We start from the raw sequence: 16,837 nt of genomic DNA on the forward strand, positions 1-16,837 counted from the left end.
TGCAAATTTTACTACAAAAGTTATGTTATACCGTGAGTATAATCCCCTTTTTCTTACGAAGTTAACTATGTTTTTTTGGCAAGATAGTAAAAGAAAATCCTTCTAAAATACACTGCAGTATGAAAATACATCAACTTGGATTTCTAAACAAGCTTCCTGAAAATCTAGGAGAGCAAGTTAGTCTTCAGTAGACTGCACAGCAGAGAAGACTTAAATGTGGGGTTTCATTTTTCCTACTTACTCTAAGAAAACAAGTATTTGTATTTGTTCCTAGAGGCCCTGCTCTCATCAATGTACTTAAATGCTTTAATAATTTTCAAAATACACCGGGGTTTTGTTTGTTTGTTATTTGTTTGTTTTGTTTGTTTTTTTACATCCCCACACATCAGTTTGATTAGCATAGAAACAAAAAAGCTAATAATTATTAAAAAGCTGAATAGATACTTTAGTGGCCACACAAACACCAATATTTAAGTAAATTAATTCTTGTTTTTCTTATCTCTCACAGTACACCAAAGAAATTTGAAAGCAAACAGTAAGCTTTAGAACATAAATTGGAATAGAAAGCGACTCCAGGGGCTAGGAGAAAGCATCTGAATAAAATATTGATGCATAGAAAGTACTAAATACATTAAGAAAATTGAAGCAAATTCAGTTGTAAAAGATTACTCTCAACTACCATTTGTTAAATTGGAAAAAAAAAATAAAATTAAATCCTAATAAAAAACTGGACAGTAAACCCTGAAATGTCAGCTTGACAATACACTAGTACTACAGACTAGCAATTAATTAATCATCACCAGTCACAGCAATACTGTTAAATGAGAAAAAGGACCTCAGATAGTTTTGCAGTCAATCACAGAACCATAAAGAGATGCTATATAAAACAAATGTTTAAGATTTGTTTTATTAGATTAGCAGATAAAGCCAGTTCTTATTACAGCTGAAACAGCACATAACAAGGCCCATTTCATAACTCTTCACTTGGACACCACTCATTTAGAGAGTTCTCAATCCCTTCACGCTGCAGAACATTTCATCCATACCTACACATTGTTTTCACACCTCCCTCACCCTCCAGCACTGTCCTTTAAACAAGGGAACCTCACTACTGCCTCTTTGTCCTCTAGACCTGCAATACTGTGACAGTTTCTTGAGAAAGTAGCATGTAGAAGAGTTAGAAACAGCCATCTACCTAAAGATGAATGCTTAAAATACTTTTGCGCATTACTGTACTAGTCCACCAGATGACCACATCAAGAAGCAGGGCAACTTATTACCTAATGGGCAAAACGGAGTAAGTCAGTAATCAATACCTGAATTCTAGATCAGTCTACAGAAAAAGACTCGTTGTGGTGCTCTCCAACAGAGACACAATACATTTTCATTTAGATGATACATTTATTAACTTAGAATGAAAAACTTTATGTACTTCAGAGTGCAAGAAACATTTGGACACCGGACCTCGATACAGAGAAATAATGTCTTCAGAATTATTACAGCAAAAAACATCCTCTGTATGGTATTACATATCAACCAAACAAGCAATAACATTTGTTAGGGAAAAAAAAACATTCAGTACCATCAGCAGATGCAAAGAGCAGTAGAGAAGAAAGTAGCAAGGATCCAGCTAGACAAAAAAATGTTCCTACTTTAATAAGATTAGGCTCTTGGCAGGACCCAAGCTAGTATAAAGAGCACTAACTTTTAGCAGATGCCTGTCTTATACAGCTGGCTTTGGCTCCAAGCTGCTTGAAGCTGAGCAGAAGAGCAGCATCAAACACATTATTATCCAATTAGCATTTTGTCAAAAGCTACAATCATAATGAATGACATTTATTTTAAATCAAGACACAGACTTTCAGTTCCACAGACCTAGACTTTTTGTTTTACAGACCCCAGAATAACTAAACACTCCCTGCCTTTTTTCATCTTTCTCCAACACAAACCTGGCAATGAATAGTTTGACTGAGAGGGCATTTATGGTGAAAAGCTGAGTAGGCTTACAATCCGTTTTTTGTTCTTTTTAACAAGATAAAGTAGCACACCTTGACATAAGAGTTTCAGCATTAACATTTAATTAAATCAAGACAAAAAACATCCCCAGAGCAGTATTTAAATAGTGTAGCATGTTGAAATCCATCTACCAGCCATACTACTCCTACATATCCCATCGTCAACTCATACCCTGTTTTGCATAACATTTACTTAGAACAAAACAAAGACCATTAGCTGCCCACAGAGGCCCAGAGCCTAGTCGATGAATAAACCTGGCTAACCTAGCATTCACACTTACCCCTTCTGGTGGTTAGGATTGAAAAGGTGTTTATTCTGTGCTTGAAATTGAGCTGTAATAGGATGCAGTACAATTTACCAGCCATTAAGTTGAACCATGACCACTTGCTTTTATAAAAAGCTGTATTATGGATCCCAATGTTTTAATATAAAAATTTAAATATATACATTTTCCCTGAATTGTTTTGTCTCTAGCAATTCATTCTATCTGTGTAAAAGTTAGAGCAAGGGACTCTTCCTGAAGATACTTAAGCATTTACTCCTTACCATCATTTACCCATTTGGGTGACAGTGCCACAAATCTTTGTGCTATAAAGACCAAATGCCTCTATACCTAACTCAGTCACAAAATTTACCATGATTGTAGGGAAGGGGCAAGAGTAGTTTCTTGAGTAACACTCATTTTATTATAGAAAATAAAAATGTGGTGACTCTACAACTAAAGCACAGAAACTATAGCCTTGAATCTCATTACTGAAAAGCCAATTGGAGGACGTATAAAGACATGCTTTCAACAATAAATTTAAGATGGTAAGGGATTCATAACAAAATCATACATTACAAAAAGATGGCTTTAAAAGGGCAGAAACTGGGATGATTTTTTGGTGCTGCATTTTAAAAGTTTCGGTACCAATTTTAATAATAAAAAATAAATATTCATGCTCTATTACAAATACTACCTAAAGGCTTCTCCTGTGGGGGGAGAAAAAAGGCTTTTCAACAGATAAGAAAATATTTTAAGCACGGGACATGAAATGAAACATGGTGAAGAGAATATGGGTCCCTTTTCCTTACAAACCTGGCTTTAATGTTCTCATGAATCACGCAAGAGCCCAGATTTCCAGTGTACATTCATTCCAACTCTTGAAAATATAAAGGTCTATGGCTATTATAGAAAGTATTTGAAATCAAACATTAAAAAGATAAACATTGCACATCACTGGAAAAAATAAACTGGTGCATACTATTTAAAGTGCATTACTTTACCATCTACAAAACCATACTGCAGAAATTTATCCAACAGGTGTAACTGGTGCATACTGTAAGATTCTGCAGCTCCAAAATGAACTGTTATCTGAAAAAATAATATTAACAATAAATACAAGCAACCTCCAACCTCGTCTGAGGATCAGACTATAACTCAGATATGTCAAATTTTCTCTCACAAAGAATTTATTTCCATGTGCATTAAATAACGATAAACTGGCTACAGCAACTGCAGTCTTAAGTCACTGTGCAACTCATAATGCCATTCAAAGATTCTGAAGGAACTTTTCATGCTTCTTATTTCAGATTACAGGAAAAAATACAGTAAGTTTTCCACTGATATAAAATAATAATTTTGCTAAAATACAGGTGTAATAGGGCTTATTTAATGGGTATTGCTTTTTTAATGCAAAACAACACCTTCAATAATTGTTTACAGCTTCAGTAATTATCTAGGTATAAAAATCTTTCCTTCTGCACTTATCCTTTGAAATAGCCATAGGAATGTTATTAGCAGTTAAGAGTGCAACTAACTGTGGGAGTACATTAGGGCTCAATCCTGTTCTCTGCTACAGCAATACCTACTGTACAAGTTAAAAGTTACCTGTAAAGATTTTACAGATACATAACAATACTATATGGGAGGATAAAGCCCAAAATGCACACCATATTGCTTTGGTGCCCAATGACTAGATTGAACAGAAAATGCTTATTACAAATAGCAACAGTGCAACCTAAGATATTTAGCTTATTAAAAATGTTCAATCAGAAACTTAAATGTATCACGGCAATAATGAAACATCATAGGACAAAGAAAGGGTCTTTCTTTTAAATTCTAGAAGAAACAGGCTGCTTGATGAAACCTAAATACTTCAGTACATCAGTTATATTTGAAGAGCAAAACCTCCACAGACTTCTTTTTTTCCTTTTAAATTTAACAAGCAGTAGTAAATCCTGTACTGCATACAGTTACTTTGTGAGAACAAATTTATGAAAAGGGGCAAAGGAAAAAAAAAAGCAGCATTACTCCCCACCCCATCAGAGTACAGCCACACAGGGCACAGCTGATAGTAAAGAGCTTCCATGCTAGATTGTAGGGCATAAGCTAAACTGAGTATGTACAGATTGAGAAAGAAGTGAAAAAGATCCAAATGTCCAAGGAGAAAAGGGGTATAATCTTTCACACAGGATGCACTAACAGAAAGCCGTTGGGAAATTATTCCTCTAGCTAAATCCCTGGCTTGGCAAGTAAAAATAAGTGGCATCAAGGATGGGGACTATGCAGGAAGTGGGGATCTAAGACTCTTCAGCCATCTGAAGCAATGAGTTGATAGCTGCATCCTTGTTCCCCCTCTGAGCTTCAAGAACTGAGCGGATTACTTCCCTGTCCATGTTGGGAAACATGTCCTGAATAGATTTCAGGTCCTCTTCATTACACAGGTGCTGAGGATTGACCGCAGGAGGTGGTATTGCCAATGGTACCATGCCTGGATTACAGACTGCAGGCATCCCTGCAGGGAAAAAAAAAAACAAGGGGGGAAAAAAAAGGAAAAAAGAAATCAAAACATACATGAGTGAGGGGAAACAAAAAAAAACACAACAACCCACAAACCAAAAAACCCAACACCAAACCCAAAACAAACCCCAGTTCAATGGATATGAAGAAGAAAGCAGCTCATGACTGACCCCAACCCAGCAACTTCAGCTTTTTTTTTTTTTTTTTTGTTAGATACTATGTTGTCCAGGAAAAAAAAAAAAATCACTGAGATTATACCTAGGCTGTTGCAATCAGAATACGTTTTTTGGGAACAAAGTCCCTGCATAACTTATGTTTCAGAAGTGGTAAACTACACTATCATAATATGTACAGCTCGAACTTAGGTAAAACTTGCCATCGACCAGGTTTACATATGAGCCACCACGCAAACACGAAGCACATCACAGAAGGGTGTGGTTGTTTTTGTACCCATTCTCATCATTTTTTACTTCCTAGTGAATTTATATCACCATTAAAAACATGGGTTTACATCAGCAGTATACATAACATACTCAGAAATTCAACGAATGCAATCTCCATTGCATTCAAAAAAGAACTAAACACAAAGTACTTGTGTCCACTAAGAGACTGGATCACACTCATAAGCAGATTTAAAGAAATTTTTTTCCCCTGGTTAAAAGTTCCATACAGTTCAGCTGCAAAGTCACAAAGTGGCAAAAGAGCAATTCCTTTCATACCCATAGGAGTATACACTGCTCTTCCCTATTCTTCTGCCAGAGGACAAAATTTATGTGACATTTTCCACGAACTATTTGCATGTCTGTGTAAAATTAAAGTCAGAATTTTCAAATTCCTGTTAAAAGGAAATACTAGGCAGAAGGTCACTTTCATCACTTAACTTTCATCATTAATTAAGCACAGATCCATTGTTGAAAAAACCCTAGCATTTATTTTTATAAAACTGAAACCAGGTATATAGTATATACATCTAAAGTCTTTTGTTATCACTTCTGAAAATGCTGTATTCCACTTCCCTCAATAGTTTCAGACCCCTGATTATTTTAGTCAGACACCTTTGTGTGTTGCTTTTCCAGTTGTGCTGTACTGTTACTAAGGTAGAGCAAGAAGAATTACCTGCATCTAGATGCAAACATGGCCTCACTTCATACAGCAAAATGATAAGGTTTTTGTATTTGTTCTCTATTTGCTTTCAACCACTTTACCCACTGTTTCAAACACTGCTCCTCTGGTATTTTCATGGAATAGTCTACCATAATTCAAAGATCTTTACGTATGATAATGACCAACCAAGAAATGACAAGTTAAGATTTTTCTTTACATGTAACATTTTACTACCTCAATTAAGTGATTTTATTTCCCTTTTACTATAACGAGATCCTTCTGCAACCAGCTGCCATCATCAGAGAGACTCAGAAAAGCACTGAGGCTTTGTTTTGATAAATTGGCTATTAGTCCTCTTCCCTTGATTAGTTTTTTAAAAATACGATGAACCCCACCAAAGGCCTCCCTCCATTAGGGGATGACTTGTCACTTATTTTTATCTGTTTATCAGCTCTTCAAATAGCAATTAAACCACAAAAGGACCTTTATTGCATCAGAATATCATATGACAGGAAGAGTCCTTAGCAGATAACATTGATAACATTTTCAAAAATGCAACTGACTAGGTGATACACAAAGACCACATAGTTCTTACCAACATACTCATTCACCTATAATTCCTAAGGTATAAGCTTTCCCTACGTAACCATGTCACCTCTTCCTAAAGTTTACCTAGTTAGCTTTTGTTTTAAATCAAATCTCCATAGGTTTTAATCAGTTTATACAACAGGAAAAATGATTACTTTGGAATGGTCTAAAACAAGAAATAAAATTGAAAGAAATCAGTCTGCTATCCCCAGTTCTCTGAAAGCAAGACTATTTAAGCAACAGGTTACATATTGCATTTGGTAAAAAAATCCTAAATACAATACTGGGAATAAATGTTATCTTACCTGCAATTTTTTACTGATCACTTTAACAATTACTGTTAAACTCTAAAATCTGAAGCTCTTTCTGCACAAAAAACAACAAACCAACACCCCATCCCACCTCACCTCAAAACAAAAAGCAGCCCTCATATTCCATCCTAAGAAGGACAAACCCAAACACTTTTTTCTTCTCCCATTATGGTTTCACATTCAAACTCTTTGGGGTTTCTTTTGTATTCCCTTATATACTTCTATCTTTATAGTCAATTACCTAAACAATACCAGGTTCCCTGCTTCTTTAAAACAAATAGTTCTCAACTCCTTACACAAGAGTGCCATTTTTTAAATTTTTTTTTAAATTTGGCATACATTTAGTTAGAGCAGCTAAACATTTTTAATATAGCTTTTAGTTTACCTGTTCAACTTTCTGTGACCTCCATTACTTCTCCTTAAGTTAAATGGAGGGTTAACTATTTTTGTCATCACTATTATAACTCTTCAAAATAAAATACTTTTTTAACCAGATTTCATACATTACCAAGGAGTACATCAAAAGCTCCTTCTATTGAATTCTGATTAGCTGATCAAAAAGCGTAACACCATAAAGCAGATCTACAACTGCCAATTTTCAAGTGTGCCTTTTTACAGTCTAATCTCTCTTAGCATGACTAAAGTACTTACACATCAAAAATATTGTAACTATACTATACTACTTCTATTTAGACTTAAGAACTTCCCAAGAAAAAGCAAAGAGAATTTCAATACTTACACTGTCTCTTTGAGATTTTTTTAACCTGTAATTATTTCATCACTCTAACTTGTACAAATATTTCAATATCTCCATTATTATCTTTTCTGTCAGCTTTAAAAATGCTATATTAAAATTCACATTCAAGGTTGGATCTGCTAAACTCATCATAACTTACATCAACCCTGGCTTACAAGGTATGATAACTGAATATAGTTCGACTGTACGCACTGCAACTGTGGTTTTACTTAATGTTCTTTTTGCTATTTCTTTCCTCAACTTGCACTTCTGTCGTATCTTAAGGAATGAATCTTGAATAGCAAGCACTCCATACTAACCAATATTTTATTATTTTGATTCTACAATTCTGCTTGTAATCATCTTAACTTTTATTAGAAGCAGAAAAGGAACCTAGATGCTTTAAGTCATACATGTTGCATCTCTTCAAAAATGTTCATGCTAGCAGCTAAAGAAATGTCTCACCATAAATTCACTACCTACACAACAGAACTATGGCTTTGCCCAGCCATCTGCATCACACCACCACCAACCAACTACCAAGCAATTATCTATCACTTCTTCTGCAACAGCGTAAACTTTAGCTCTAGAGATTCTTAATGCCACTTGAACTATGGTCACTGGAATTCTGTCTGGCACAGTATGTTTGAACATATGGCAAATCAGACCATGTGTGCACCCTGGGTGCAAACCACTGTGCAGTCCTCACCAACACTGCAATGCACTCCATTCAATAATTATATCCAGCAGCATTTCAGTCTACCTCAACTCATTCCTCACACTTCCTACAATCTAAGCATTTACCACAGGTGAAAAAAATATGTATGTTCTAAAAAAATGAAGTTGCAAAGCACCTGGAAGAACAGAGAAACTGAAGTTACGTTTCACTTTTAACACAAGCTTCTTAATATTCTTTAGCAAGTCATCAGCACCCTAACATCAACTACCAGCCTGAGTGCGAACTGTCCATACAGGAGGTCAGTGTAACATATTAATCCAAATAAAACAAGAGGCTCACTTCCTGAGGACTATAGCATCCTAACAGGTTACCAATAATTTGTCTTGTTACAGTCAAGAAAAAACAAAAAACCCACACCAAACCAGCACACAGATTTTTTTACTGCTTTCATCAAAACAAGGTAATTATGAAGTCAGACATCTGCACCGCATTGTTTTTCACTAATGATTTTAAAACTCCATTTTCTCAGCTCTTACAGTTCTAAAATTAATTTATGCTGCCTACAACTACACTGTATACAAGTGAAGGTTAGTATCAGTGATGCTTAATGAATATCTCCACAGTGTAGAGGCTTACTTTCCATAAAACTCAATATTCAAATTTTACAAATACCAATTTCAAAGAGTACCTTGGTGTGTTGCTTTGTTACACACTCAGGCTAAAAAGCATCTGTATTTCTGATTTACAAAACAGTAAGCAAGACTTAAGCATAAGCTTAAAGAACTGTGTACTAAAATTAGCAAATATACATACATAGCATTCATTCAAGAGAGTTACACAAAACCTCAAAATTATCAATGCTCAGGAAAAAGCTGCTTTACATACTGAGCGCCTCCTTTCCCTAACAGGTTAAACTAAACTAAACCACGTAAGAATCCTTTATCAGTGGATATGCACACTCCTGTGTTGCTCTCGGATGTTAGGCAAGTGTTACATGTCAGAAGAATGAAGCATCGTTGTCCAATTCAGTGAAATGACAGTGGCAAACATGCTAGCATAAGCAGTGCCATTCCAGTACATGAAACAAGTATGAACAATAGCAAGTCAATTGCTACAAGCAGCAATGGAAGCATCAAAGCAGAATTAAAAGGGTAAACATTTTCTAACTGCACACAAGGCATTACACACATTTTATTTTATTGTCCAGTCAAATGACCTATGTTTAATTTCTTAGCTCATTTTTCTCTCCCGTGAACAGACCCTTTCAGATTAAACTCAGGAACTTTCTCAGCACGAATTCTTTCATTTAAATGAAGAAATCAGCATCTCCTTTTTTAAAATAAACAAACAGGTCTTGGTGACATTTGCTTCAGAAAAAAAAAAAAAGTGCTAAAATATGCACATCACCATCTCAATTTTTAAAGTGTTGCTTCTTTGCAAACTACTAGAAAAGTGAAGCAGATGGACCCACAGAATAACTCTACAATTGCACTGCTCTGAATAAACCAAATACGTTGTGACAACCACATCAGTTTTATTTACAGCACCTTTATGAAATTTAAAGCATCAAGAAATTACATTTTATCTCACAAGGAGTAGTTCTAGAATTTTCTGAACATACTTTTGAAGTACTGAAGGATTGAAAACCAATGCTTTTATCAAAGTTAAGGATGTCACAATATCTTTGCACAGTTCAAAATCAAAGGGGTCATAGTAGTTAAGTCTAAACAGAAGGACAAAATGGTTTCCTGTAACATAATTTGCCTTTAAAATACTAGTCAGATGCTTAACTTGACATGTATCTAAAACAAATGCGCATAAAAGATACATACTAATAAAGTGTTATTTTTTATAGTTTTATTAAATATTAAAAAGGCTTATTTGAAGATTAACAGAAGGCCGCTTGCCTTCTCAATGTTACTGCACAACTGACTTCTTTACTTTCAAATTTATAAAAAGTTGTGACATTGCCTCCTCTCCAAACCTTGCAGTAGCAGATCAACTGTAAAATCTGTTTCTCTTCTAGGAAACCAGTACTATCACCTAGAATAGCTCACTGCCACACACCACCTTCAGAAGAATATTAACATCATATTTCATGTATCAGCACCATTATCACCAATTATGTTAATCATTAATAGCTTGATGCTGAGCACATGCCTTTAAAGAGCTTACAACAGGTTAGAAGGACTTCAACAATTTCCAGGAGATGCATTAAATTGTTCTATTGTGACATTCAAGTGGCAATGCCTTGTGATGGCAGTCTGCTGTAACAACTAAAGCTGTTTGGATGAGTTCATGCAAAGATTCTTGAGTTCATGATGACGGGAGTGACAAAAGAGCTTGGAAACTTACCCAGAGCAAAGTATTCAAGCCCTAAAGATAAGTGAAAATGGAGGGGCAAGGGGAAAGGAATAAGATACGGGAAAGAAATATTAATCTATTTTCAAAAGGAAATGAATCATTTAGTGTCCAAAGGTGAATGTTGGATAAACTGAGGCAATTGGATAAAACCTAAACTACCTAATGTCAAAATGCCAACACTGCTGGGATTCAGTCTCCCAACTGATCTGCCTCAGGCTCTCAACAAGTTTCCTAAATGGATTGTTTTTTTACAGAAATATCAATTAGAAGAAATGTTTTCAAAACAAGTAACACACCAGGTCTTTGTAGCAAGGATTATATTTTATAGCCCACAAAGGACAATATACATCTACAGTTTTCTGAATAAACAGCAAAAACGACACAAGCTCACCTACTAAACTCAATACAGACACCTAAAGGAGTAATGTACATATACACACAGCTTTGCCTCAATAAAAAAAAAATAAATTGTATTCTGGACTCTGAAATACAGGTTCTCAATATACTTTTTACACAGGTGTTTAGAAGTACAAATACACTTCCTGTGTAGGCTATGAATAGTTAGCTGGTAAGAAATGTAGCTTGCTTCTTGAACTCATTTTTTTGCTTACTCTCTTTGATACATTATCAGTAAGATCAGCTTAGACTGTACACAACCAGTATACCACAATATCCTACAGTCTAAATTAAGTAATTTTTAGAAAAAGAAATAGAGGTAGACAAACTCAATTTCTAGAAAAGCAAGAGGACTGGTAGGTTCAAATTTTCCCAAACCAAATCCATGGCAGTCAGTTTGTAGCAACTAGTGCTGCTGTCAGAAGTGTTTATTTTTTTTTAAAGATTTGGAATTAAGTAACATGGTACTAGAATATTCTACGGCTATTTCTGTTCTCATCACAGGTCTGTAACATTTACCATCAAATGTGGGAAAAAGAGCATTACTTGTGCTGGCATTTCAAGCTTCATCTGCTTACCCCAGTGCTTGCTACTACTATTTATCTCAATCATACACAAGCTGAGGTATGGGAGGAATTAGGTGGTTTAACTTTAATGAGAAGGGTAGTTACGTATACTAAGTTTTGAACAGAAATCTTCCCTTAGAGAAAAAACAGCTTGGCCTTCATAACACAGCTATATTTGACTGAGCACGATCTCTGTTTAAGCACAGTTTGGACAGTTAATAAATAACTGCTCAACTGTCTGCACCAGCATTTTAGTCCACCCACTGTATTTCCACTATAGATAATACTTAGAATCTAACAGTCTTGCCAACATCAGAATCCCTTCCATTTCAGATGTAATAAACTATTTGGTGCTGCTCTTCCACTCTTCTGAACAAGCAAATAGAACTTGCTTATTTGATGACACTCATTTAACCAGACAGGTGAAAAACATGGACTGAGCTCAGGTTCAGGCTCCTGTGGAGCCTACTGATGTCCTACCATTGCCCTTCTTGAAGCAGCCTCAAAAAGAGGAAACTGTACAGGGTTCCAAAGAAAGTGGAGCAAGAGAGTTCCCCCGGAAGATAGGATCAATTGAGCTGGGAAGGGAAAGCCTGCAATTTGCATGCATCTTTCCAAAAGCCCTACAAGAATTCAGAAGTATCATCTAGTTCAGTATATAAAAAACATCCTATATAGTGACAGTACTACATTTTCCAAGATGCATATTAACTACTATTTTAATTTCAAATTAAGCTATACCATTAAATATATGAAATAGTAGAGGTATTCTGAAGTCACCTTCAAAATCCAAACCCAACCATCCATCTAATATTATGAGACATTGATTAGTGAACAGGCAAAAGCTTTAAAAATCACAAGTGCTTTTGAGAAATTTTGATGGTGCCCACAGAAATTCTTGAATAGCAAGTACGAAGTACAGTAATATGTTAAAACAAAATTAGGTCAAGCATCACTTGTAGTAAGTTTGACTTGTAAAGTCAAGGAGGTACATTCAAGCATTCCCAGAACAACAAAATAAAAGTTCAAATCCAGGGGTGAGACTCTGCAAAGCTTTAAAAATACAAGTCATAGAATCAGGATTTTTTTTTAATGCAGAAGACTATCATAGCGGTAATTAAAACAAGCATGCTGAATCTTTGCAGAGGGCAATGCTCCAACATACAGATCAATAAAATTGTTTCATAAAGGCAAATTCTTACATGCTAAAATGTGAGGCATTACTAGCACTTGCTAAATATTATTTGTTCACCTGTCCAAGCAGATTTGGTAAGTATTACTGAAAAGCGAAATGAAAAACTTACAGAACACCAAAAGCTGAACACCAAGATATACCACTGTTGGATATTTTTTTAGCTTTGAAGGCCTAGTATCAGCTTTACCTGTTCACTTATAGGCCTAGTTTTAATCAGGCCTGAAACTAGTCACTTCATTTCTACTGTTTGTACTCTGCACAGTAATTCTGCAAGACAAATATTTTCATTTTGATCTGTTCAAGAAACGCTACAGCATCTTCTATTACACTGCTGTTAAGTACCACCCAGCTATTTTTCTTTTAACCAGACACAAGCTGGTATGTTTGAAGTTCAGTATATAGGGATGAGATGAACCTACAAGAAAAAAATATATGGCATCTAATTCAAACAGAACAGCTACACAGAAGTCTGGCTTACCACAATGGAATCACACTTCAGGATGCACACATTGAAACTAGTTCCTTAGCAAAGCAAGCAAGGCTTAAATCCTGACAATTCAGCTATAGACAGAAAAGCACTTTAATTTAAGCAAACTGCATGTTGTCGTAAGTGAATAAAGTACATAACCAAGTTTTCCATGTTTTGCCCTAACAACTCTCTAAACATGGAAGTATGATTCTTTACATTACATATCAAACCTTCTTTTGAGGGGGTTTGCTTTTACACAGAATGAAATTTTAAATTAAATCATGAGTCTTAAAAAAAATCTGTAATCTGTGTCAGCTCTTAGCACTACAATTACGTCCCACACATTCTCTCACTCACTCATACACTTGTGTACAAAGAAATTCAAAATATGTAAATTTGCATCTTATTTTCCCTAAGAAAGACACACATTACTGAATACATATCCTTATAACAAGCCACAGCTTTTAAAAGCTATAGATGAAACACACAAAACCCACAACTTTACTTATTAATTATCTAAGTAGGGCAAATTCAAGCTTATTTACATACTTTTAACTTTTCATCCTTGTTAGAAAAATTACAAAACTTAACATCTTTCTATACAAGTCCAAAACTTACTTGGCATAAATCAAGAGAACTGACAAAACCTGCTTTAGGTCTTCTTTTATGTATTTAGATAACTACCCGAGAGTTCCCTAACATTTTTCATTTACTGCACTATACACATGGTCTAAAGCAAGCTTCCAGCAAAGCATCTTCAATGACCACAGAAGATTAAATCCTTTTATGGGCTATTCAAGCTGCAGTTCTGACAACACAAGTCATTTGGTGCACTTCCTGAAGTCTGAAGTTTCACACATGGATTGCTACCACTTAAATAGGCACACACTGTATCAGAGTACAGCCTGCTAGATATTCAGTGACCTGACATAAGTCTAAAATAAATACTCAAAGAGAAGCCTTCAATCTACTTGTGCCAATTTGATAGTCATTTTAATTCATTTAATCAAGCTCTCAATGCTCCCTTGAACAGAAGACTGAAAGCAGAACTACACTTAATTTGCTCACTCTTCTCCTCCCCAAAATATGGGAACACTGGTTATAGATAAAATAATTTATAGTTGTCTTTACATTCTGAAAAAGCAGGAGAAATTTGGTCGTTAATTCTGCAAAATCCTTCACCTGGAAGTTCTGAGTCTTAAAGGAGAGAGAACATACCTGCTATAGGCACATATCCAACTCCTTGCTGATACACAGTGGGCATCAGGACTACTGGCTGGGGCTGCATCATCATGGCAGCTGGCAAAGACTTGACACAAAAAGCACAGATCAGAACCACCCAAGAAATAGAAAAAAAACTAAATCGGCAATTAAAACAGTAATTGCAAGCAAGTTGCCATATTGCAAACCCATGTTCCATGCTACAATGAGTATACTCAGTGATTATATTAAGCAAAATCTCTGGCAAATTAACTGAACCACCATCCTTTTAAATGAGTTAACTTGCCTGTAAATCAATACAAACACATCATGTCAAACTAGCCTTTTGAAACAGTTTGATAAATTTTGTCACTGAAGTGAATTATTTTAAAATACAGGTTTAATCAGTTTTTATGCTTTATTCTTATGAAATGAATATACAACATATTCATCATTAATTAAATCTTAGAGCAAAACCAAGTTTTATTATAAGCAGTGTAAGTCTCCTAGAAATAAACTATAGTTCAAATCAATTATTTTTGACGTAAATTAACACTTTAAACAAAGTTATCAGTTTAACTCCATTCCCTCTTACTACCACAGTTCCTGTTCAGTTTAATCCTGGAAAATACTAAATGGTCAGATTCTGTGTACAGTACATCCATGGGCAGACAGTTTTAAAGGTATATCCCAAACTCATTTTTGCTAGGGGTGATGGAATAACTGCTCAGATATGGTGCAGAATGTGAATTTCAAACAGCTAGGAACATCAGTTTCTAGTTGTTGGCTCAAAAGTAATTTGGAGCTTTTGATGATGTACAAGTGTAATAGGAAGTATTCAGGGCTGCACATGATACAGGGCTGCTACTTAAGAGAAAGGTGACAGGTAAGAAGACACTCCATGAGCTGCTAAATGGACCAATGTAAGTCAGTTAATGACTAGGAGCACAAAATGAACAAGAATGGAAGTAGAAAACGAAGCCATTGGAAAGAAAATTCAAAATAGCCAAGAAAAACCTAAGACAGAGGAGAGTTTCCATTACTTTTGCTTTAAAACTGATACCAATTTCTAAAGTTTCAAGGGAAAAGAAAATTAAGTTATGGTTAGATTCCACAAAGCTGTGTTATAATTATTATTATTATTATTAAATTAGAAATTACAATGGACCATTTGACTAGGAATTTCTTTTTTATACTTCTGTTAGCACAGGAGCAAGCTGTATTTTTGTCATCACAAAATCAGATAAATACATACCCATTTACCACATCACCAAAAAGCCTTAATTAAATTAGCACTTTTGACTGCTATTCCCAAAGTATAATTATTCTAAATGCTAACACACATAAACACCAAGTAAGAAACTACTTTTACTTCAATCTAAAATATCTCCCTTCCACTGGACAAAAAGCTCTCCCTCCCTCTTCTCACCCGAAACTTGACTTACCGTGTATGACATAACTAGATTAATCATTCCTTCCTTGTCATCACCTTGCCTTCCACTCAAGCTATACCATTCATCCTCCACATTTCCTTGTTTCAGAGATTCAGGAATCGTAATGTGCGTCCAAGCAATGCGGTCATCCATTGAAAAGGCCCGCTTGAATATAATAAAAATATAAAGTTAACACTCCTGAAATAAATATAGAAAAATATTAAAATCATTTTTTACTAACATTTCCTTCACTTTTATGCTATTTCACTTTGCCATTTTTAGGTTACTCCTTTTGCAGCTACTGAAGTATCAGTCATATTTTAGCCATCTCCTTTCAAAAATGAATGATGCTTTAAGTGGGATTATAGATTGATTACAGGTATTAAATAAGAAATTGAAAATCTGAAGCAGAACACTTCTAGAAATACATGACAACTGCAGCATAGTCTGCATGCATCTACTGACATTATATCAGAGGCCACTAAATGAATGTAAACAGCTTCTGTTTACATTACTACAATGGGCTGTGAACTCCAGGAATTCAGGAGTAGATGCAAGTACTGCTCTGTCACCTCTGTTGCAGCAATGAATCAGACACTTCAACCAATTAAGCAAGCCCACAAAATAGTACCCAAAAGCCTCCCTTGTATAATGAGCACACTGCTGCTGTGGTGTCAAGTTTTATTGCACACAGTAAGACAGGCAGCAAAAAAGACGCAAACAGACTTTGGCTTCAGTTGTGGCCTCTTAGCTTCTGCTAATAAGCCCTAGTCACTACAGTCTATACTTGACAGCTTTATTCTCTCAGTCCCTCAGGGGTCGGTGCTGGGACCAGTGCTGTTTAATATTTTCATCAACGACCTGGATGAGGGAACTGAGTGTATCGTCAGCAAGTTTGCTGATGATACTAAACTGGGAGGAGTGGCTGACACACCAGAAGGCTGTGCTGCCATTCAGCGAGACCTGGATAGGCTGGAGAGTTGGGTGGGGAGAAACTT

The 16,837-nt window shown here is 35.5% G+C and overlaps 1 protein-coding gene across 2 annotated transcripts in view; it reads right to left on the minus strand.

Moving 5' to 3' along the window:
• Positions 1–1,381: 1,381 nt before the first annotated feature.
• The window catches only part of TOLLIP (toll interacting protein), a 30,305-nt gene continuing 14,849 nt past the window's right edge, over positions 1,382–16,837 (minus strand). The window contains exons 4-7 of one of the 2 annotated variants that reach the window (XM_061342476.1): positions 15,852–16,004; positions 14,425–14,515; positions 10,572–10,592; positions 1,382–4,793 (exon numbers count right to left, since the gene is read on the minus strand). In XM_061342476.1, coding sequence (XP_061198460.1) covers positions 4,579–4,793; positions 10,572–10,592; positions 14,425–14,515; positions 15,852–16,004 — 480 coding nt within the window. In that variant the 3' untranslated portion in view covers positions 1,382–4,578. The remainder of the gene's footprint in view (positions 4,794–10,571; positions 10,593–14,424; positions 14,516–15,851; positions 16,005–16,837) is intronic. The other variant, XM_061342477.1, reaches the window with a different exon arrangement.

Source organism: Neopsephotus bourkii, unplaced genomic scaffold, assembly GCF_033783945.1.
Source record: "Neopsephotus bourkii isolate Nb327-2 ecotype Australia unplaced genomic scaffold, CSIRO-AGI_Nbou_v1 NB_1792, whole genome shotgun sequence".
Taxonomy (NCBI): domain Eukaryota; kingdom Metazoa; phylum Chordata; class Aves; order Psittaciformes; family Psittacidae; genus Neopsephotus; species Neopsephotus bourkii.